Below are 25,199 nucleotides of genomic sequence, written 5' to 3' on the forward strand. Positions count from 1 at the left end.
ACCGTTAATTCATGTTACTTACCACCAATGATGGAGAGGGCGACCATTCATTCATGTTACTTACCACCAACGATGGAGAGGGCGACCATTCATTCATGTTACTCACCACCAACGATGGAGGGAAATGGGACATGTCAAACTGCTTAATTTTCCATTCTGGCAACCCCACTATTTAGGTGGTGCCGACTTTATATACCCCCGCTTTAACAGTCATCCTACAGGAATCCAGATATTGAATTAATTCCTAGTAAAGAGTAAGGAGTAAAGTAGAGAGTAAATAGAAGCACAAAGCAAAGCAAGATCTCACCTGTTTCTCAGCCCGGTGCCATTGCCACAGGTCCCGCCAACCAAAGTCTGGAGAGATGGCAACGCTGAACGGCTTAGCTGCTGCCGACTAGGACCCCTTCTTCCACCGGGCATGACCAGGAACCAATCCACTTCCAGCGCCACCAGCAGGCTCCTCCCCAGGATCCAGAAAGCAACCTCTAGGCCTGCCACGCTCTAAGCAAAGAAAAACATTTTACGTTAATTTTGCAATATAACGAATGTAATAGCATCAAGACACGTTATTTTGCAATACAACGAAGGTAACAACATAAAAAAATTATAACGAGAGAATAAAGGTCAGCTGGCAACAATAAATCATAGTTGCTAAGTAAAGGTTTGCCAATCTCGTAAATGTTTCGACAAAACAATAGTAGGTCCCCCATCATTGCCACTCAAGGCAAGCCTAATTAAAGTCTATCCCAAGAAGTTCAAAATGTAATTACGCAAAAGTAGTCCACATTAAACTTGCAGATACATCACACTAAAAATGTAAAGCATATAGAACCTGCAGCAAGAGATTGGTTAAAACAAAAATAATCTTGAACACCTGTGAGAAGAACACACCACAGGCTTCCCATTAGGACAAAGGCACCTTGAAGACTCAAAGATGCACAAAGCACTCTATACAACTACCTCCTTCCTACCACTGAGACAAATTGCAAACATGTATGCCTAACCTACACTTCTTCATTAAAGCCTACCACCAACTAGTCACACTAGCTGCCAACCAATCCAGCAATGGCAAATACCATCCACCTAGGTGCCAAACCATCACCATATCCAAGACTGTGAGCCACCTTTTTTCTTAAAGTCCCTAGGAAATCCCCTGTCAACCAAAAAGGTAGACTTGAAGCAACACACGAACAAAACTAGAGTTTTACTGCCATTAAAGGAAATAAAACGCATAGACATGAACATTACAAAAATGTAAATAACCAATTATTTATCCAACATATCTTCTTACTAGCCACTGAACTGTAATTTGGAAATATGACTTTTTTTTTTTTAATCCAAGAGCTTAGCACGATTCTTTTGCCCCTTGATCTTCCACCATATGGAATTCAGGTAAGAAGCTCACGAGAGCCCTGGCTGTGAGCGCTTTGTCCCATTCTCAACCTCGCATCCGCTTTTGAGAAAATTCACAAAGGTTTAACAGACTAGTACATTTATAATTCTAACCAAATGTATTTTTATTAAAGGTACTAAAAGCCTCAACATGGTAATGAAAACGCAAATGCTGTTCGTTAAAGAGTATACGCTGCCGCTTGCCTTAGACGATACGCTGGAATCCGCACTCAAAATAAGCGTTTCCAGATATGGTAGTAATGCTGGATTCATTCTTACGTGCTTAAGTTCCCCGGGTAATTGAAGCCAGATTTCTATGTAGTCATATAACACAGAGCTATTCTGTGCTCATATTTCCAGTTCTAAAAATGCTAAATGACTTCTGTCCAGTGTGCCAACAGTTACACTATTTCCAATGAAAAATATGGCTAATGAGGATTGTTGGTACGGGAATGTCCATTGCACGGTGTACTGGCATGCACCCCACCCCCTTGACAATCAATTGATTGTGAAACTGGTACCTGACTTTTCGCTGACCCAGCGTACACATTGATCCATTCATTTATTTACCATTTTTCCAGAGCTTCATTGCCTCTTATGGTGTTAGAGCACCATAGACAAAAACCATATATAACATAAGCAAGCAATATTGACTGAAATACAGCAGAAGCAACAACAGTGGAGTTTTGGGAGGTGAAGGGGGTAGCAGGCGGAGCAAGAACATTAGAGGTTGGAGAGACAGAAGGGGGAGGGGACCGGATGGATGGAGACCAGGGACAAAAATTACTAAACATTGGATTCCCAGTGGTTTATGAATGAACCAGCAGCAGATTGACAAGCTGAAAGTACAAACAGACATTTGAACAACAGAACCTAGTTATTGGAGATTACATTAGAATCGGATTCCCCTAGAAAAAAATTGAACAGGTGAGAATTTAGAGTTTTTTAAAACGATAAGAGGTTGATGCTAATCACATCTGTAGACAGTGAATTTCAGGAGGACATGGTACTGCCAGAGGAGGATTGTTTTAGAGCTTAGGAAGTATGAAATTTGGATGTGTCCAACAAGAGGGAATATCTCATCCTTCATGGTCTCATGCCTCTGGAAACGTTCGAAAGATCCGCTAAGTGTGTACTAAGGGACAGGCCTTTTCCTGGTAATGCCAAGGTTTAAATCTGTTCAGTGACTTAGGAGTGAACCACGAGTACCCTCTTTTATCGATGGTGGATTCTTGTCCATGTCCTGGGTTGCGGACATAAAGTGGTGGTGCCAGCAGTCCATTCCCTGGTAATGCCAAGGTTTAAAACGTGTTCTGTGACTTAGAGGAGGGCAACAAGCGTGTCCTCTTATCGATGGGAGACTACGGTCCATGTCCAGGGTTGCGGACAAGAAGTGACGGGGCACCTTACTGACTTCTGCTAACTAATATTCCTCAAGGCGCAGAGAGGAGTGGGGCCTACTGGCCGCACTTGAGGTTCAATTCTGCTTCAATGTGGCACCCAGATACTTGCACTGACATGGAGTATGTGTCGAGTGCATGGCTACATTGTGCATGTGTGACTCATACGGAACAGCGAGACTGTGTGCAATAACGGCATTATGCGGACCAAAAGGATTTGTTTTGGATGGCCCCTAGGTTTAGCATGCTGCAACTTGAACGAGGGCTACAACGTCCCCAGACAGTGGAAATATACGGTTTGTATTCCTGAGGCTGAAAACTGAGACGCGGAAATGAGGGAGAATGGAAACACTGTTACCCTTAGAAAGTCAATGAGGACCTTGTAGTAAGGGACTGTTTAGATTTCCTGAACAGTGCCATTTGGTGGATGGTGGAAGGTAAGTAAGAAGATTCTGTATGCAAGCATATCTTCATTAATTTTGATTGTGGTATGGTTTCTTTTATAAACTGAAAGTAAATGAAGGTTTTGTTGTTTTATAACAGGCATGAAAACTGCCAAACAAACTTTTTTTGTTCTAAAGTCTGGATTAAAGATTCACAGTGCCCAATTTGAGCCAGTGGTTGCCGGTGAGATGCCACCTGCACTCATTGTGGACCAGCGCTTATTTTTCGTGATAGGATATTTTCCAAGAGGAAGGGGAAAAAGAAAAGAAGGAGGAAGAGACCAGATGGAAAAAGGTCACAAAGGGAGAAAGCCGGAACCTGCAAAAGTGAGAAGGGGTGTCTGGTAGTGGATTAAAGAGGTATGAGATGGATTGAAGACTATGCTGCCTTTGCATTCGATACGCGGACATGTAATAATGCAGGTGCAGGCCTCTGGGCAGAGCTTTGGGCACAGACACTCATCCTTATACAAATCAAGTACAGAAGATTCAGTTTAGTTACTAGCTACTAAACACTTCTTCTAGAGGATACCTTAATGCATGCAAACTCCAGGCCTGTACGTGACAACTACAACATAGTGGATGGTGGAAGTAAACAACAAACCCAATAAGTCATACTTGGCATCACACAAGTGTTGGGGATCATTATGATGTTCTTTAACATTTCTTGGTTGAATGTCACATCTGTACCACCAGGGCTACTGGATCACCACCTCCGTGTGAGAGCTGCTATCCACAGGCATTACACGCTGCCTGCTTTCTGGTACCCAGAAGGATATCCCAAAGCATAATAAGATATGGCCACCTTTACTAGCATGGTAGTGGGATTAGCGGTTCACTCTTTGAATGTCTGCTCGGACTCTTGAGCTTAAGTGGAGATGGATTGTAGTCGCATTGTCTTTATATAGATGCTAAAAACTCTTAAGGTGGTCAACAATTATAAGTACAGATCAACAAAAAACAATATCATATAATAAATAATGAAAAGCATCAGATAGAAAGACAATGTTCCTAGAAATCGAAAAAAACATTTAAGAAAAGGACAGACCTTATCACAAGCTGTTATAAAAATAGATATTTTCATCATAATGGATATATACATATTATTCCATATAAACATATATCAAAACATTAAATGAAATCATAAGATTTATCATGTAAGAATGCATAAAATAAAGGTTTTAAAACATATGTACTAATCAGTTTTTGTCAGAGTAGTATTATATATTTGTCTGCATGACAAGCATTCGTGATAATATTCCGAAAGAAAATATTGCTTAGAAAGCGAAAAAGAAAAAAAAAAGAATAAAAAAAAAAAAGAAAGCATAAGTATACTTCTCTCAAATTAGGACATAAAAATATAACATGCCTGAGGTCCTGAATATAAGAGAAGCCATATTGTCTGTCATATCCGCCTTATATCATCTGCCCAAATAAGTTTCTAGTAATAAAGCATTAATGCAAAGATCAATTAAAAAAAAAAACTCACTGCATGTTCGTTCAGTATTTTAAGACAGATGACAGATGTTCAGTACAGCTGTATTAGTAATTATTGTCAGAGTGTTCTGCTGTAAACAATAAGTTCTATGATTTCAATAACCACATTTTCTGCTACTCCTTTACCTGGGCTATATTGGTCCAATTAGTAATGTTTTCAGAGTTAAAATGAAAACATTTCAGAGTTACTGCCAGATTTTCCGACAACACAAAATTCAAGTGCAAACTATCCTCCAATTCAATTTTAGCTAAATCTTGGGGCATATTCGGTTGGGCCTCTTTCAAGCAAATGCCCCGGTGAACAATATTGGCAACACTTTTGCACAGGTACTCATGAAGCCAAATTCCAGATGAAGTGTATTTACAGAGAGAGAGGCTTTTGGCTGGAAGTGAGGGATTTCAAAATTTCTCCTTCTCCTCTATCTAAGAACATACGTTTTTTCTGAAGGAATGTATTCAACACCAATCTTGATCGTTAGGAGGAATTCTGGCATTAAACACTTTCAGTAAAGTGGTTATTGGTCTCTTACCGATAGCGGTATAGAATGGAAGGCCTGCTCCATGCGACTTCACTTTCCCCTCTGTATGTCTGATGTGCAAGGTATGGGAGTTTATCAGACCGAAACATGTCTATGTAAGTGTAATTTTGTAATCTAACTGGTCTTCGTCCTCTGATTATCCTTCCAGACAGTCAATGTAAACCCTGCTGCAGGGTAGATTGTTTCAACAAAGTGCAGTGAGCACTGGACCTTGTTGACTTACTCCTGCTACAAAGTTGAAAAGGTTGTAAGGCCTTCCCAATTCTTGTTACATATATGTGGACAAGAAGAAAAAAAGTATAACAAATTAAAAACAGCAAAAGGCTACAAACCTAGAGTTTTTTTCCTGAAGTAGGCCAAATCCCTGCAAAGTCCATTGTCTATCTTATCACTACTTCGCGGTGTGTGCTTGGTCTGAATATCAAAAAGCAACATCCTCGATAGCCACCTGTCACCATCATCCCATATCAGCTCTTCCTTAGCCGTAGTCAAGATACACAAATGACTCTTCCCTCAATCAATGAATTGCCACTGTGTTAGGGACACCTCGCTCTCTTTAAATCCCATCTCACACATGAAGCCAGTGATTGAGGAGGTCATTCGATAAGCTTTCCAACACGGAGTGAATATCACTTGTTGTTTACCAGGGGACGTGGCTCTATCAGCTCACGACACATTTCCGCCCCTGGATTGTTTGCTTCAGGTCACCGTGGTTGCAATCATTTACAACAGCATCATGCGGTTGGGTTTACTGCAGATTAGGTTGCTAAGCACTCTATCGCCGTCAGGGACTAGACATTACTAGTCACTGTGTGAGGACAGCCATTGCCTTGGTTCTGCGACACTACCTCGACTAAGCAAATGTTGCCACAATGACATAATCAGAAATACCAACTTTCTGTCAGGCAGAAACCATGGGAAGTGCAGTGTGGTGTGGTGTAGAGTGTGATATACAGCATGGGAGAGCCTCTGACTTCACCCGAAACATTTATTTCTTGAAAAAGATTTAGGAGGGGAGCTACTAGTAGGGAAGGGAAGGTTTTGTAGAATTTAGCCATGAAGCCATCTGGACCTGGTGCCTTCCCTGACTTCAGACTCTTGATCGCATTCCCTATTTCTAGAGCACTAATCGGGCCATTAAGACCTACTTGGTCCTCATCAGAAAGTCTAGGAAGATCACACTCATCCAAATAGCTGCTAATCCTGTCTTCCTCAACCATTTTATTCTTTGCATAAAGGTCTTCATAGAAAACTCTGAACACTTCCGCTATTTTGTCTGGATCCGAGTGCGAGGATCCTAAGGCATCTTTAACGACACTAATCGAATTATTTTGGACTTTAAACTTCAAGTACGAGGCTAGCCTTTTGCCAGCTTTATTAGAATCACAGATCTTAAATCTCCTTTTTTTTATCAAGCCATACACCCGCCCTCTCGCTGACTAATTTGTTATATTCATATTTTTTATTCGCCAAGGCATGCAGGGACATGTCATCTCTAACTCTCAGATGCTTACTCTCCAGTTTTACAATTTCGTTCTCCAAGGACTCGAGATTCGCATTATAGTTTTTGTTCATTGCTGATCTGATTTTGATGCACACTCCCCTTATAGTACTTTTCAATGCCTCCCATCTGGTGAGATCAGATGTGTCACCCACCCTGTTGTCCAGCAGATAGGAAGATATCGCAGTTTGTATTGTGGTTCTATGCTGGTCATTACTCAGAACTTCATCATTCAGGCGCCAAGACGTCTGACGAGAGGAGGGTTTGACATTAGCTATGGATAAAGAAATGCAAGAGTGATCAGACAATACTCGGGGTTCTATGGCAGTAGATTCTATTCTAGGGACTCCGTTCTGTGTTATGAGGATGTAGTCGATTCGGGAGTAGGAGTCATGAGGTGCAGAGTAAAAAGTATAATCTCTCCCCGTGGGATTTTGGAGTCTACACGCATCAATCAAGTGAAAGCGTTTACATAAATTGATAAAGGCTTTATGCGATTTATTTGTTTTGAAGAGACAGTAGGAGTCTCTGTCCAATGTCGCATCCATTGGAAGATTGAAATCCCCGGCCAGTACGTGAACAGCATTATCCGGGATAGTTTCAATGTGTTTATTCAGAGTCTCCCAAAATTTAAGATCGCTGGTGTTAGGAGCATATATGTTCGTGACATAAAACTCTATTATCCCTGGTAAGTTTGGCCGTGACCCACCTCCCATCGTCGCTTGCGTGAGAGGACAGAAGCTCTACTTTAGATTTCTTTGCAATAAGAATCAGGACACCATTCTTTTTGTTCACAGCCTCTGCACCCACAACCTCATTATAAAACTTATTTCTTAGGTGGTAGAACTGTTTAGCCTCAAGCTTCGTCTCCTGGAGTAAAACAATATCACCTCTCAATCTCCGTGTATAGTCTAAGATCTTTTGCCTCTTGACGGGTTGATTCAGCCCTTTAACATTCAAGGATAAAATCTTCATTTTGTCCACATTACATACCCCCAACGGAGTATTAATTGTATTATGTGACATCAGTAGGTCTTACCCTCATATCGATAATTATATATTACACATGGTATCAGCAGCAGGACGGCAGAAACACTTAGCTCTTCGAGATCAATAAGACCTGTAAATACGATATTGTGATAAATGAACCCCCAACCGTCCTCACCACCAAGCATCAAGTACAGAAAGAGTATGCAAGCACAAGAAAGTAAAAGCAAAAAACATAGAACACACATCCCAACCCCAAATCCCCACATCCCCCCACCCTCCCCACCCCACCTGTATGCAGTAGGCATGGTGACAGAAGAGAGACTACGACGTAACCTCCCCGTGCGTGTACGTTGTCAGAAAAGTTTGGAACAAGTGAACTCTCACAGCAGACCAGCAGGTTGCTGTTAACTAAGGCAACTTAGCCAGGCCATACACTAAAGGCCAACATCAAGGAACCCCTTGAACAAGAGTGAAAATATCATAGAATCGGCTGAACATAGAACGAATTTGCGATGCCAACAGCAGTATCAACTAACATAGCCCTTCAGACTACCAATTGGTAAGCGTATCAACTTGTAGATAGGAGCTCATTGCTTAGCACTGGTTACACCAATAGGCGAGAAAGAAACATATTCACTCAATTATCCCATTTTCACATTATCACATTATCACATTAACAATTGCAAACTTCAGAAAAGCCATTCAGTCGCAAGAGAACTTAAGCAGGGATCAGAACTATCTAGAACCCTTCCTCACTAAGGGAAAGGAATACATATGGATTTTGCATGAAAGGCGAATGCAAGTAACGTTCACTTATAGCCTGAGGCCGAGGCTTGGTCAGCTGACCCTTCAGGTTTACTCGTTTCCATTTCAAGGTCCTCAGGGCCATCTAGCATGCGTTTCAGTTTCAGGGGATCAGAAAAGAGGTGCGGAGAACCTTGGATAATCACTCGATACTTTGCCGGGCCTGCAAACCCATATTGGAAGCCTTTTTTCTTCAACAATGGTCGAAGTGCCAAGATCGCTTTTCTGACGTCCACCGTCTCTTTACTAAAATCCTGCGAGATGTAGATTTTAGCAGATTTCCACAGGATATAGTTGTTTTTCCGCATGAAGTCAAGACTTCAATGTTTTGTTTTAAAAGAAAAATCACACTGCAGCTAAATGGTGAACCAATGCAGCTGGCATCCTGTTACCTCTCCAAACGTTTTGCTGGTTTCAGCTTCTTCTGGAACGTGGGGCTGTTGTGTGCTGGTCATCACAGCAAGTGCTCCAGGGGCAAGGCAGTGAGAGTGAGTGGGTGCAGAGGGTGGTTTTCTTTATATTATGCTCCAGTGCTTAGTCTTTCTTCTAACATTTACTAATGCATTATGGTAGTTGAAGTCATGTTAGATTTCGACTTGGTGGAAATGTTAGTGCATTCATCAACATTGTGTACACAATAAAACTGCATGTACCCATTTTATTGAGGTACTCGTACAGATTTTTGCTCTCCTTGCCTTGCCAAACAAGCATTAAAAATCTACACTTCGACAACTTCCAGGAGCGCTGCATGTCTTCTTTTATTATTCCTGTATACTGTGTCTGATGGATCATGGGTTATATGGAATAAAGTAATGTGTAAGTAATGAGACTATGGCAAGTAGCCTTGGAAATCGATGAACTTAAATGGGCACTCTGCTGTCCTATACGATGATGGAATTCTTTACAGTTTGGGTACAGCTGGGGTAACTTTACTACATATAATATTCTTAATATTATGGCAGACCTACAACAATTTCCTTCCTTTTATTTTTTTGAGTCCATGCTGCTTTTATCTCAGAATTAGAGTGCAGCATGGTCATACTTGTGGGTTTTAGTAGTCACAATGCTAACTGTCACAGTTGGCACAAAGCCGTACCAGTTTCACAATGAGACCGGCAGCTAATTCCACTTAAGTATTGAATGTTTAGGGGCGTGGTCTGGCAAAATGGCCAATCGCACGCAATAAGCAGTGCCTCTCAAGGCCCCATAATCATCCTGCAGATCCGGTGTTCCAAGAGGGCACATGGGCTTTCCAATATGGCGCCCAGTATAAAAAGCTAAAACGCTGTGGTGCGTTGCACTTCACAACGCTGACCCTGCGAACCAGTTCACCTGTGACAATGTGTCATAGATCAAAAAGAAAACAAAATTACTACTTAAAGTGAAAGTAAATATGGAGTAATGAGGTTCAAGCCTAGGTATCCAAAAATACCTCTGTTGAATCGAATACAACAGCCACAGAATAACAGAACGGCGCGTTGCATGACCACAATTGAAAACCCGCTCTCCTACCAGACGCGTTGGTGGTTATCATGCCGCGTACTCTACCAGTAAGCTTCCCTTTGTGCTGTTTTCCTTAAAAAAATTGCTTCATAATACCATAAGTCATGCTGCTCCCCATTTATAGACTCTCACTCAACTCTTTCGTTCGTTGCAGCTACTCCAAAGGCAGTGACCCCGTGCACAATATGTCTGGTAACCAATTCTGCCTATGTTTCAGCTTCCCACTCTGACCTATTCATAAAAACGTAATAGCATACTTGCATTATTTTCTGAATTAAAGTCTGGGAATTAAACTCTGGGAAGCATCATATGCACGTTTTCCGTGCCATAGACTATATAACTGTCCTTCTTAACCATCTTTGTGGAATCCCATGTATAATAGGTTATTACTTATGTAACTTAAAATATACTTACATTGGTGCTTCTCTGGCGTATAAATCATTATTTTGCTTAATCTTCCTATCATAAACAATTGTCACTCCTCCAATAAACACCTGGCCTCTGAAGCTACCTAAAGCCTCCATTGGCCATCGCTCAGAACGGTGGAACTAACCAACTCCAGGCCTAGAGCCCGCCACACAAACGATGACTATAATATTTTACATTTACCAACCACCATATTATGGATCAAATTAAACCTTTGTTACCACTATTTAGCAAAAATGTCTTGTCATCTCTCTGGTGTTATTTTATATTGCATTAATTGTATCAACTAGCATTGTCATTTCTCAATGGCATTTGGCACTTTCTTGACATTTTATGTTTTTGCAGACTCTTATGTTTTATTGTACTAATCGGTCACCATTTTTTCTATTGCTTTTTATTCTCTTATGCACTTTTGTAGTATTGTCTTCATACCCTAAACCCTTGCTTGTGAATGTTCCACTATCTAACTCTGTAAATTTGTAATTATTCTCACTCCTGCCCTGACAGACAACTTTCAACTGATTTTTGTTCCAAAACGTGTTGACTTGAGGTCTTCAAATTTGTTATATTGACGACTTGCTGCCAACTCACTGGATGGAAAAATATACGTATATTTTTACTCAAAACCTTTTTGGAATTACTCCATGAATTACCATTTAAAAAAGCCTTAAATGTGTCTGCATTTGTAGTTTTTTTTATTGTAAAGCTTGCAAGGGGCTTTACATGTTGAAATCTTTAGCAGCAGATGTGATGTTGGGTCCTCCTTCCAAATCAGCATCAGTTTTGAGACCACAACTCCCCCAGGGCCAGTCCTGAGCCGAGATGTGAAAGCAAGAGGGTTATGCAAAGGCTACCCCACCATGGGGAAAAAAAACAGCTACAGAAACGTCAAACAAAAGACATCTCGGCATTGGGGAGAGAGGAATCTCCATCATAGAGAGCTATGACACCTTGCGGTAAAAGCCAGAGATCCCTGGAAGCCACAAAGCAGATCCACCTAGTTTCGACAAAGACCATCACCATCGGGACATGGAACGTGAGGACCAAGTACAAGAGAGGCAGCGGAGGTGAAAAAAGACAACCTTGCTCTGCTTGGCAGCAGCGTGACCAGATGGATACAGTACGGACAGCAAAGATTGGCTCCAGATGGAATGCTGCTGTATTCTGGACATGAGGAAAAGAACGCCCCACATACTCCGGGAGAGGCACTAATGCGAACGCCAGCAGCGTTCCGATTGGATGGGAAGCCCACGGTCCCAGAATCATTACAGTGACCTTCCACACAAAGAAAAAGAGGGTCAACATGAACGTTATCCAGTGCTGTGCACCTACAAATGACAGCAACGAAGAGAAAAAAAACTGTTTTACAACAGAATCCAGTCCATCCTGGAGAAATGCCCTGAGAGACATTACCAAACTGATGGGGCACCGCAATGCCAAGATTGGAAATGACAACACTAGGTAAGGAGAGGTCACAGGAAACCTTGGCCTTGGCGACAAACAGTAGATTATACCAAACGGGAGGGCGTAAGGAAGCGAATTGGAGTGTAAAATTGGGAGCAGGGCAGAGGTATAGAGTTCCAGTAAGAAAGAGTGTCCTACTGTAGGACGCTAGATCTCTATATAGTGCATTAAAACGAAGTACACTGTATAGAGAGTCCAGTGAGATTCAGATAGATCAACAGAGGCAAAAGTAGATAATATTAACGCTCTATCTGTGGTAGTGTGAGCGAACAGGTAAGCTAATCAGAGGGTAGTGCTAATCATTTGTTGTACTCGCTCAGGTCATAAATGAGAGACACTCTCGAATAAATCTGAGGCCAATTAATGAAAAGAACACTGATTTTATGTAATTTTTCAGATCAAGAAATTAGTTCTACAGTAAGTACTTTGTAAGTTATTAATTGTTCAAGTTCGCAAAATGAATTACAAATGAAGTAAATGGGAAAAAGAGAAAATTGCATATAAAATAATCACACCGTTGGATTTCATGGATCAACTTTGGGATCAAGGTAGGTAGGATGGCCAGGCCCAATGTTCCACCAGAGGTTTCTCCGGAGCGCCCCGGAATCGTCCAGGAGAAGCGTGATGAGGTTGATGGTAGCTGGTGCGCTACAAAGAAGGGGGCCACTTGAAAACTCACTGCACAAAAGGACTTCAAGGTAAGTCTGAGGGGTCCCACTCGAAGGAGCAGGTCACAAGGGCCTCAGGACTGCGGGAGCACAGCTGGACAGTCGTTACCAAGGCTTGTCGGGACCAGTGCAGAGCAGATAAGTCAGCCGGGCAGTGCCCGTCAAGATGTCATCGCAGTCAGTAGCAGGAAGCTTGGAGAGCCAATTCCGGGACTGCTGTGCCACTCACGAAGTGGGTGTTAGGGGTCTCGACATCCCTCAATGGGAGCTTGCTTCAGTTGGAGTCCAGAGTGGACTCTTCGTCTCGCTGTATGCTGTAGGAGGTCCGGTGCCCCGGGTATTGGTGTGGCACGGCTCCGGTAGGTTCTGGTGTCTTCACACATGGTGGGGCGACGGATCTGATACTCCGGAGTGGATGTACCACCTTTGGTTCGGGTGCTGCGTCGGAGTCGCCGGGGAGCAGCAGGTTGACAAAATTGACTTTGCATAGTTTGGCGTCGGAGGATTGCAGGGGAGTAGTACCTCTACTCCAAGAGAATTCCTGGGTAATTTGTAGAAGCCTGGAGGAGCTCCGGGGTTCTTTGAGACCTCACAGTTGCAGGATGAGACAGCACACCTCGATTGTAGGGTCCTTAAGGCAGTATGCAGGGTTTGGCACAAATTTTCTGCAGCAGGGCTTTAGCCTTTGGTTCAGCAGCTCTTCTTTGCCCTTTTCTTCTTTGTGCCCATCGAATCTGGGTTCAGGGTCTAGGGATACCACCTAAAAACTACGTTTAGGGTTGTTAAAGGGGGTGACAGGTAGTTGCCAATGAGTATCTACAACCGCTCAGTGACCACTTCCTGTGGGAAGGGGCACTACTGTGACCCTAATTGGCTAATTCCCTCACAAATTAAGATGAAAGAAAATGAAAAGTGGGCTCCACATCACCTGCCCCACCTTAAGTGTGGCGCTGCCTGAATCGAGACCCACCTCCTTATTTAAATAATTTCCCACCTGTCCTCCCACCAAATGTGGAGCAGGAAAGGGGGCTTGGCATCCTTCACTATTTCAAGGCTCTCTGCATAGCCCATATGTCGCTGGACGGGAGCGGACCTCCTAACAACAAAGCCATGATCCGCCCCTATAGGGCAAACAGGAAACTTTGCTCAGATGAACGTCACCTTGCAGTGGTACCTAGGATCAAGAAAGCCAGAATTGGTGGACGGCTTTTTTCATTCAATGACTCCAGACTCTGGAATGCCCTCCTGCTGAACCTTCGAAGTGAACCAAGTTACCTGATGTTCCTGAAACAACTAAAGACCTGGCTTTTCCCTTAGGGTATCCCTCCTCCAGTTACGGTTTCAGCGTTGGGATGCTCCCGGGTAGACATACGCTATATAAGTGCCAACTCAATTCATTTCAACTCATCTATCGAAAGCTGCCTGGGTCGCATTTCAAAGGCAGCATCGCCTTTGAAGCTTCCCGCCCTAGAAGGCTATCCTGGCATGGAGGAGGTGTGAAGCACCTCTGCCAAGAGCAGGCATTGTCTATGTCCTCTTAGAGCGGTGGCTCTCACCCCATGAGCTCAGAAACATGTCTGCTGGCGGCAGATTGGCTAACACTAGCCAGAGACTACATCAGTGCTTGGCGGGTTTTCAGGGGACCCTCTAAAGGGTCTCCTGTCTGCATTTATTTTTACATCCAACCCTGGCATCATTGAGGATTTATTAAGATGAGATGGTTGGTACCAAACATCTTCGGGTACAGTGAAACCATCATGGAGGTAGGAAACTCGTCATGACAAGTGTCTAGCCCATGTACTCTCTATGGCTTCACTGTGCACTTACAAAATCTAAGAATGTACTTATATTGTAGGCTAGCAGATATGTGCACACTTGGGATATAGTGCAATCAGCCTAAGGGCTATGAGGCCTGCAGTAGGGGGGACTTACTTACATGCAGTGTATGTGGGCATGACACACAGGGCTGTGTGCCATTTTGACTCTTCTGTTTTTTGAGTACTAAGACACGCAGTCTGCAATAGCAGTATGCATGGTCTTGGTTGGGGTCTCTGAGGTGGAATAATGGGGGCTGAATTCCCAGTGAACCCTCTTCAGTACCAATGCCCTAGGTACCAGGGGTACCATGTACTAGCGACTTACTGGGGATGCTGAAGTTGTGCCAATCGTGGTACAGTTTTGGCGAAAGATCTGGCACTGGGAACCTGGTTGGAGCCTAGGGAGCCAGTGCACTTTCAATTCGAAATCACATCAGACACCAGGCAAAAAGTGGGGGTAACCATGCCAAGAGAGGCACTTTCCTACACCTACCAACCAGAAAGAGACTTGAAAGTTATTCTTTTTATCACCAGGAAAAAGAAAAGACTTCCAAAATGAGAGATAACCAAAATATGATGAGGGAGATTCCGGGAAAGGCATGCAGCCGCCATCCCAGGACACTTTCTACTCCTGCCTCTAAGTGTAGTGGACTCCTTGTTGTGCCTAGAGGCCAAAACTAAATCACACAAAGAAGTGCGACAAGGCAGTCTGGTGTCTGGAAATGCTCGTCTCAAGCAGAGAGAACGTGATCCTAGCAGCTCAAACCAGACTAGTGCTTTTCGAGGCAGGGTTGGAGTGATACACACACTGTCAATCTTCTTTTGAGAGGACACATACGAGCAGCTAAATTCATAGAAAATGCTGACTGACCTAGTCTTATCACTCTGCTAGGGCGGATCGCTCTCTTTGAACGTCTTCTGCACTCACAATTTCTGTTGGGTCTTCCTTCGCAAAGGCTGCATTCCCTCTGAGACCATACATAAAACATGTGAATTTACTTGCACTAACAGCATTAGTCACAAGTCTTCTCCAGTGGCCACCATTTGGATCAGAATCTCCTCCTTTCCATGCTTCCTTCAACAAATACAGCATTGCCTTATTGTTTTACAGGCTTACTTGCTCTCGCCATTTTGGCACATTTTGTGTTTATTGTGTTCCTCTTCCTTTGGGGCCATTAATAAAGAAGCTCAGCTTTTTACACTCTAGAACCTCTCCAGGATCTTCAGATTACATATTGGCTTCACAAGTTGGTCCATTACATGCTCTTCATCCAGACTAGAACATTAGCCGGATGGCTTTGCAGCCCTCACCATTATCTGTCCACTGACTCATTTGTACCCTGAGCTGTAAAGGGGAATTTACAGTGTTCCAGTACCAGATTTGTTTAGAGCCAAAATGTTTTGCTAATTTCTTTGTTGTTTCCATAAATATATTGTTTATAGAAGAGGTGTGGCGCCGCGGCTAGGGCGACTGACTCCGGAATCTGGGGATCACGGTTCGATCCCCGGCACCGGCGGCAGATTAGCCCAGCACCATGCGACTCTGAGCAATAGCTTGCTTAATCTTCCCGATGGCCCCCAGCGCCTAGAGACCTTTACGGGTGATTGTGCGCTTTACAAATGTGGATTATTATTATTATTATTATTATTCCTGTCTGCTTTCCACTGTCCTTCCTCTGGTTGGTGCCTAAACAGTGTGAAGCTCTCTGCACCCAAACAGTGTAATAAGGCTGCCAGCTTCTGATCCTCTCAGAATCTTTACCCACAAGAAGCTTAAGTAAACTTTATATATTTCTAGTGTTCCTTTTGGACTTGGAGTTCTCCATGAGCTGGTAAGAGGCGAGGCAGGGGAAAAAGTCTGCATTGTTTCTATACCATTTACTTTTATTCACAACTAGAACACAACAAAATGCAAAAAAACAAATATTTAGGAAAATTGCATAGTTCACACCATGTTGTCCTGTTAATAAGTCTGCACTACAACTACAAACTGGCAAGAAGCTACATCCTCAAGCCAGGAAAGAGTACCTAGCCAGTTGAATTTATAGGCAACCTTGCTATAAAGCGCTGCCTGGCGGGTTTCTCAAAGCTGGCCCTATCTCAGACGGGAGCACCACTAACCGCTAAGCGGAACTTTAATATGTAATGACTGTTCTGCAATCGCAGGAACCCAATCATGGGTTGTTATGATGCAATAGTTGGTCTGATAGCCTTTTGCCAACTTATCGCTTGATTTCACACAAAGCATGCGCCCCAGACATGCACAACAACTCTACATTTATGATTGTGGAAGCTATGCAGCTGGAGGCTCCCAAATGCTTGATCAATTTTTCTAGGATGCCCTAACCCTCATGGATCTTCTCCAAACATGCATGGTGCAGTTCTGACAATATAAACATGCGTATCTAGTGCCCTCATGCAGGCTTATGCACGTCCTCCATCGTGCCTGGAGATAATCTTCTACCAGGAACCCAAAGCACAATGCCTCACCGACAACTGGGTGCACACAAGTCACTACGCTTCAGCGTTCCCTCCCTGGTGCTCAAGTTCAAAATATTCTTCCTATTTATCCACTTAAACTTCCACAAAGCATACCTGTTCACTATCTAAAATCACTAGTAACTCTCGGAGGAGGCGCTTCTCCAAGTTTTATTAGAAGCAACAAACACATCCGAGCAGTGCATCCGATCCACGGCTCAGCAGCAACTCGTCATCACCCACCAAGAGCTCCAGGCCTTCGCCTCCAGTTTACTCGCATCACGGACACTTCCTCACTTCACACACAGTGTTTATTTGATCGATATTGAATTTCCAATACTTTGATAATAGCTAATTTCCATGGAGGATACATCTTGTGAATGTCCTGCATTCTAATGACCTCAGAGTACTTCGCTCTGTAGCCGTGAAGGTCCATCAGATCCATAAGGTCCATCCTGAGTACCAAGAACCTAAGGGAAATCGAGGTAAGCTGGGGGAGGTGGACTTATCTAGTGGCTGGATAGGGAACTGGATCCCAAATTGGCCCATTGTGGAGGCAGCAAACTCTATAATGAGCATGTCCACCAAGCAATGACATTGTTTCTGGTCATTCAACCATCACGGTCTTCTTTAGTGGACCTCATTAGGTAAAAGCCCCTTAAAGCCCGATGCAACAACATGTGGGATTTTAAACCAAGGTCTTCAACTTTCTTCCATCTTCGCACGATAGCCCTCATCTCTCCATGAAACTTCTTTTTATAAAGTTGGCAACCAGATGATGTGGTTTAGGGTCACAGGGGGAATCGAAGACTGCCTCTTCTCTGATACGCTAGTCAGTCCTCAATTCTTTTCCCTGCAGGTTTGGGGTGGAGGGCCTTCTACCCTGCAGGTATGTGAGTGCATGCAGGTGTGTGAGTGCATGTAGGTGTGAGAGTGCATGCAGGTGTGCGAGTGCATGCAGGTGTGCGAGTGCATGCAGGTGTGCGAGTGCATGCAGGTGTGCGAGTGCATGCAGGTGTGCGAGTGCATGCAGGTGTGCGAGTGCATGCAGGTGTGCGAGTGCATGCAGGTGAGCGAGTGCATGCAGGTGAGCGAGTGCATGCAGGTGAGCGAGTGCATGCAGGTGAGCGAGTGCATGCAGGTGAGCGAGTGCATGCAGGTGAGCGAGTGCATGCAGGTGAGCGAGTGCATGCAGGTGAGCGAGTGCATGCAGGTGAGCGAGTGCATGCAGGTGAGCGAGTGCATGCAGGTGAGCGAGTGCATGCAGGTGAGCGAGTGCATGCAGGTGAGCGAGTGCATGCAGGTGAGCGAGTGCATGCAGGTGAGCGAGTGCATGCAGGTGAGCGAGTGCATGCAGGTGAGCGAGTGCATGCAGGTGAGCGAGTGCATGCAGGTGAGCGAGTGCATGCAGGTGAGCGAGTGCATGCAGGTGAGCGAGTGCATGCAGGTGAGCGAGTGCATGCAGGTGAGCGAGTGCATGCAGGTGAGCGAGTGCATGCAGGTGAGCGAGTGCATGCAGGTGAGCGAGTGCATGCAGGTGAGCGAGTGCATGCAGGTGAGCGAGTGCATGCAGGTGAGCGAGTGCATGCAGGTGTGCGAGTGCATGCAGGTGTGCATGCAGGGAGTGGTACAACTGCAGCAGAGCATTTTTCAGCTTACCGCAAGGATTTCAAGTATTGTGAGGCCCAGAAGAAAGCGGCTCTTGTACCTCCGTCAGGAGGAAGGATGGTGCAAGCAGTGGTAAAGTAACAGGCTTTAGCATCAGTGACGGGTACTAGCAGTATGTACCAGAGTGCAGGAGTAGTGAAACTTTCCAGTTTTAAAGGCAGTTGGTCTACAGCTAGCTTGTGGTGAGGGTGGGGGAATTTATCTGCATTCGCCTGGATTGTTGAATATCCTGTTAGTATAACTGATTTCCTTTAAAAGCTGCATTTTGTTCCTGTATTATATTTAAGAGGAAGGAATGACTGATGCAGGCTGTTCACGCGAGGACTTTCACCACTGCATACCAGGAAGCAGCGGTAATCCTGGGCTTTGCGATTGTGCTGTGCAGCCATTTGCTTCTTTTTAGTTATTTGTGGGACAATATAAAGAACATCACAACAAGAAATATTGTTATATAATTGGTTTTGAGGTACAAACCTCGACAATTGACAGCGTCGAATATAACAAGCAGGGTGATGCTTCTAGTGCATGAGAGTCCAGATGGAAGGCTCTGTGTGTATTAGCAAGACACAATTATCTGTCACACAGTGCATTTACAAGGAGACACAACTGGTGCAGGGACAGGACTATGGGGCAGGAGGTGACAAAAGACACCAGCAGTCTTACGTGTGTGTTAGACGGGGACCTGGAGGGTCGGCCGAGCACAGTGATCGCACAGACAGGTAACTTCCCCCCCACAGATGGACACCACACAAAGATCAGGGTAACACCTTTTATAGGCACTTCTGGTAGTAGAGTGGTGCGATACAAGGCGATCAGGACACGCTGATCCTCTCAATTCTAGTCTCTAGTAAGGGAAAGGGGTAGCGGGACAGTCTTGGTACCTACGGGTACGGGGGTGTAACAGTGATAGCTCACAATCCTCGAGCTCGGTGTTCGGATGGGTCGGACCGCGGCAGCGCCGGCAGGTCCTGAAGAGGTCGTAGGTGGCAACGGGCCGCGGCAGCGCCAGCAGGTCCCAACGAGGATGAAGGTTACAACGGGCCGCGGCAGCGCCAGCAGGTCCCACGAGGATGGAGGTGACTACGGGCCGCGGCAGCGCCAGCAGGTCCCAACGAGGATGGAGGTTACTACGGGCCGCGGCAGCGCCAGCAGGTCCCACGAGGATGAAGGTTGCAGAGGGCCGCGGCAGCGCCAGCAGGTCCCACGAGGATGAAGGTTGCAGAGGGCCGCGGCAGCGCCAGCAGGCAGGACAATAGTTCACAAGGCAGGGCTGTGGCAGCGCCAGCAGTCCGTCAAGGATGAGTTCTTCTCGGTGTCTCTCGACTCCAGGATACAACTGCCTTCCTGTCCTGGGGCTGCCTCAGTTATAGGTCTGGCGCCCTTTGATGTCCGGACCCTCGCTCTTGGAGGTCGGGAGGTCTGGGATGAGGGAGTCCAGACACCCAGCAGGGGGGCGGAGCCAGCGCCCAAGGAGGTTGGGGGGTGCTCGGCACCTGGCGGGGGAGAGCCATCGACACTTCGTACTCCCATTGACCTGCCAAGTGGGCCGTTCACCTCCTGGGTGGAGGGTGGTGCCGGGATGTCGGGGCCTGGCCAGGCCCAGGGTTGGGGTCGGGCTGAGGCCGCGCGGCCGCGTGGTGCCGTGTCCAAGATGGCGGCTGGACCGGGCAATGGTGCTGACGGTGGCCCGGGCCCTGTCCTGCGGGGAGGGAGCGAGCCCTTCACGTGGCCTGTCCAACATGCGTCCCCCCCAGCTGAAGGCGGGGAGAGTCACCCATCTTCTTGGGGACTTTCCTCGTCGAGGCGGAAAAAGCGGGACAGGCCATCCGCGTTGGCGTGGTCTTGGCCAGGGCGATGTTCCACAGTGAAATCCATCCCCTGCAGGGAGATGGACCATCGCAATAGTTTGGGGTTCTCCCCCCGCATCTGCATGAGCCATTGCAGGGGCCGATGGTCCGTCTGTACCCGGAAATGGGTTCCGAAGAGGTATGGCCGGAGCTTCTTGAGGGCCCATACCACCGCGAAGGCCTCTCGCTCAATGGTGCTCCAGCGCTGTTCTCGGGGCAGTAGGCGTCTGCTGATGAAGGCCACTGGTTGGTCCACTCCTTCGGGGTTCAGTTGGGAGAGGACGGCCCCAATACCATGGTCGGAGGCATCGGTCTGCACGATGAACTCGCGGCTGTAGTCGGGAGCCTGGAGCACAGGAGCGGTGCACATGGCGGCCTTCAGCGTCTCGAAGGCTGCTTGACAGTCGGGAGTCCAGTTGACTCTTTTTGGGTGGTTCTTAGACGTGAGCTCCGTGAGGGGCCCCACAATGCTGCCATAGTCCCTTACAAACCGCCGGTAGTATCCGGTGAGCCCCAGGAAGGCTCGGACCTCGGTTTGTGTCTCGGGGGGTTGCCAGGACTGAATGGCAGCCACCTTGAGTTGGAGGGGGGCCACCAGACCGCTCCCCACTTGGTGTCAGAGGTAGGTCACGGACCCCTGGCCGATTTGGCACTTGCTGGCCTTTATGGTGAGGCCGGCCTGTTGGAGGGCCTGCAGGACCTCTCTGAGGTGGTGGAGGTGATCCGCCCAGTGGCGGCTGTATACCGCGATGTCGTCCAGGTAGGCGGCGCTGAATTCTTCGAGGCCCGCCAATACCTGGTTCACCAGTCTTTGAAAAGTGGCTGGGGCGTTTTTCATGCCGAAGGGCATCACTCTGAAATGGTAGTGCCCATCCGGGGTGGAGAAAGCGGAACGTTCTTGGGCTCTGGGGGTGAGGCCGATCTGCCAGTAGCCCGCTGTCAGGTCGAAGATGCTTAGGTAGCGGGCTGCCCCCATGCGGTCGACTAGTTCATCTGCTCGGGGGATAGGGTGAGCGTCGGTTCGGGTGACCGCGTTCAGACCCCGATAGTCAATGCAGAACCGGAGTTCAGGGGTGGTGCCCGGGGCCGCGGCCTTGGGGACCAGGACGACCGGGCTGGCCCAGGGACTGTCCGAAGGTTCGATGACTCCGAGGGCGAGCATCTTGGAGACTTCTTCTTGGATGCATGTACGTACCCGATCCGGTACTCGGTACGGCCGGTGTCGAACAGGAGGACTGTCCCCCGTGTCCACGTCGTGCAGGCACCAGGAGGTGACTCCGGGTGCGAGAGAGAACAGGTTTGCGAACGGCAGCAGGATGGCCCGGCAATCTTGACGTTGCTCTGGGGTCAGGGCCTCAGAGAGTCGGACCCCGTCCACCGAACCATCTCTTTCCCGGGTCCTCAGTAGGTCAGGGAGGGGCTCGGAGTCTCCTTCCGCGCCACTGTCGGTAGCCATCAGCAGGCTGAGCTCTGAGCGCACAAAGTGGGGTTTGAGTCGGTTGGCGTGGAGGACCCGGAGGGGGTTCCGGGGGGACTCCAGGTCGATGAGATAGGTGACGGGGCTCCTGCGCTCGATCACCTTGAAGGGCCCCGTCCATTTGTCCTGCAAGGCACATGGTTCGATGGGGGACATCACCCATACCTGCTGACCCGGTTCAAACTCGATGGAGGAGGCATGTTGGTCGTACCACTTCTTCATGTCCTCTTGACTGGCCTCCAGATTGGCTTTAGCGATCTCCCTGAATTTCCGGGTCTGATTACGGAGGGTCAGGAGGTATTTGTAGACGTCCGGAGGGGTCTTTAGGGGGGCCATCTCCCATTCCTCCTTCACTAGGCTGAGAGGCCCGCGAACGGGGTGTCCGTACAGGAGTTCGAAGGGGCTGAAGCCGAGGGACTTCTGGGGGACTTCTCGGTAGGCGAAGAGGAGGCACGGTAGTAGCACGTCCCACTGGCGGCGTAGGGGTTCTTCCAGCCCCATGATCATCCCTTTGAGGGTGCGGTTGAACCGCTCGACCAGTCCGTTCCCCTGGGGGGGATAGGGGGTGGTGAATCGGTAAGTGACTCCGCACTGCTGCCAGAGGGATTTCATATACTTTGAAATAAAGTTCGTACCCCTGTCGCTGACGACTTCCCGGGGGAAGCCCACTCGAGAGAAGATCCCCATCAAGGCTCGACCCACTACTGGGGCTGTTATCGTACGAAGGGGGACCGCCTCAGGATAGCGGGTAGCGTGATCCACCAGGACCAGGATGAAGCGATGTCCCTGGGCTGTTCGGGGGTCCAGGGGCCCCACAATGTCTATTCCCACCCTTTCGAACGGGGTGGTCACCACGGGGAATGGTTGTAGGGGTGCCTTGAGTTTGCGGCCGCTCTTCCCACTGGCCTGGCAGGTCGGGCAGGACCGGCAATGGTTGGATACGTCATTTCTCATTTTGGGCCAAAAAAAGTGAGTCACCAGGCGGTGGTAGGTCTTGTCTTGGCCCAGGTGCCCGGCCAGGGGGACATCATGGGCTAGGTTCAACAGGAAGTCTCTGAAGTGGAGGGGCACCACCAGCACTCGCCCGGCCCCCAGTTCTGCGATTTTCTGTTCGCTGTACAAGAGATCATTGTCCCAATAAACCCAGTGGGCCCCGGTGGTGTCTCCTTGGCTCTGGGCGAGCGCTTGCTGTCACAATCCCTCGAGGGAGGGGCAGGTCTTTTGCTCCTGCCGGAATTGTTCCTGGGTGGGCTCCCCTTCTTGACGCCACTGAGCCAGGTCGGGAAGCTCGGGGGGCTGTGTGGACCCCTCTGGGGTGGGGTCCGGGTGGTCGGTCTGGAGGAAGTCTTCTTCTGGAGTGATCGAGGGCGGAGGTGCTGCCCCTTCTGGTTCTTCTGGTCTAGGGATGGTGCGGGTGGCCATGGACCGGGTGGTTACGCACGCCCAGTCCGGGAGACCCAACATCCCCAGATGCTCTCTTCTCTCTACAGCGGCCCACGGGGAGCTCTCGAGATCGTTCCCCAGGAGGCAGTCTACGGGGGCATCGTCACGGACAGTTACTTTCAGCATGCCGGACACTCCTCCCCATTCGAAGGGGACGCAGGCCATCCGACACAGGCTCTCCGAGTTATCTGCCGATCGGACGGGGCAAAGTACGTTTGGTAGGATTTGTTCTGGGGTCACCAGGTGACAGCGGACGGCCGTCACACTGGCCCCGGTGTCACGCAGGGCCTCGGCCTTGCGCCCATTGATGCTCACCCATTGGCTGTACTTCCGAGTGTTGGCGGGCAGGGGAGTCCGCGGGACCATGTCTCTTCCTCCTAGGCATGCCAGGGTCATGGCGGCGGGTTCCCACTCGAACTGCTCCGACTCATAGGTTTCCGTGTCTTCGGAGACTTGTTCTTCTCCCAGGGCGGCGGCCGCCATCTGGCGGGGCCCGGGGGCCTGGTTCTTCGGGCAGGTCGGGTCACTGGCATAGTGGCCGACTCGCTGGCATCGATGACACGTCACGTTAGCTCGGAACCCCGGGCGCATCGGGGGGTTTCCCCGGCCTGCTGGGGCCGGGGTGGCGTTAGTGGGTGCGGCCGGGACGGCGTCTCTGCCCCGGCCCGGGCCTCCTCCTCCTCCTCCTCGGGGACGATGATGACCTTGGTTGGTTCTGTTCTGCTCATTCGGCCCACTCCGGCCCACTCGGGTGCTCTCCCACCGGTCAGCCTCGGTGGCGAGCTGCCGGGGTTCAGTCAGTTTACTGTCGAGGAGGTGCTGCCTGAGCTCGACGAAGCAGTTGTTGGAGAGGTGCTCCCACACAATGATATTGAAGAGTTGTTCGTAAGTGGTTACGTTGTTACCCTTGATCCACCCCTCGAAGGCTCGGCTGAAATAGTTCACGTATTCCAACCACGTCGTACCTGGGATCCGGGTGCAGTTGCGGAACCTCTGGCGGTACATTTCGGGTGTAAGCCCATATCGACTGAGGAGGGCGGCCTTCATGTGGTCATAGGATGTCATTTGATGGTCCGGAAGCTGCAGCAGGGCATCACGACCCTCGTTGACGAATCTCCCCCATAGACCGGCTCCCCAGTCACTTCGAGCGACCCGGTGGGCGGTCATGGCAATCTCATAGGCCTTGAACCACTGCTGTATGTCGTCATTCCGGTGATATTCTCGGACCACATCCTTGGGGATGTGGACCTTCTGCTCGGTAGGACCCGGGGAGTGCGGTTGCTCGGGCACCCCTAGGTTTTTGTTCAGTTTGCGTATTTCTATCTCCGCTAGTTTGCACTCGTGCTCGTATGCCAGTCTTTTTTCTTCGAGGTCTCTCTGTCTCTGTTTTTCCTCTCGCTCTTCTCTGAGCCGTAAGTGTTCTAAGTTTATTTTTTGTTCCGCCAGTTTCAATTCTCCGTCTAATCTGAGTCGTGCCAAGTCTAACTCGTGTAATCTATTTTTTTCCCGCTCTTGGATCTCTTCACGGGAAGGGCCTGTTCTCCGTTCCTCCGTCCGGGTGGTGTTGACTTCCGGGGCTGCGGGGTCCCGGGGGGTTGCGGTATTTGTCTCTGCCCAGGCCTCTAGGGCGTTTTTGAAGTCTTCTTTTGTGCTTAGCCCGGTGGTAGCAATGCCTAAGTCTATGCAAAATTGTTTGAGCTCTCGGTGGTTGTATTCTTCCAGCTTTTCCATCTGGAACTTCTCCGCCGATCCGCTCTCTTTGGTCGTCATTGTGGTTTTAGTCGTAGGGTGAGTTACTGTCTGTACGGTACGCGTTGGTTCGGATCCCACCGCTGCCACCAA

The 25,199-nt window shown here is 47.9% G+C and overlaps 1 protein-coding gene across 1 annotated transcript in view; it reads right to left on the minus strand.

The window, feature by feature from the left end:
- The window catches only part of TMEM39A (transmembrane protein 39A), a 335,139-nt gene that overhangs the window by 209,039 nt on the left and 100,901 nt on the right, over window positions 1-25,199 (minus strand). Inside the window, exon 2 of the mRNA XM_078656707.1 lies at window positions 308-501. Coding sequence (XP_078512833.1) covers window positions 308-501 — 194 coding nt within the window. The remainder of the gene's footprint in view (window positions 1-307; window positions 502-25,199) is intronic.

Source organism: Lissotriton helveticus, chromosome 8 (assembly GCF_964261635.1).
Source record: "Lissotriton helveticus chromosome 8, aLisHel1.1, whole genome shotgun sequence".
Taxonomy (NCBI): Eukaryota; Metazoa; Chordata; class Amphibia; order Caudata; family Salamandridae; genus Lissotriton; species Lissotriton helveticus.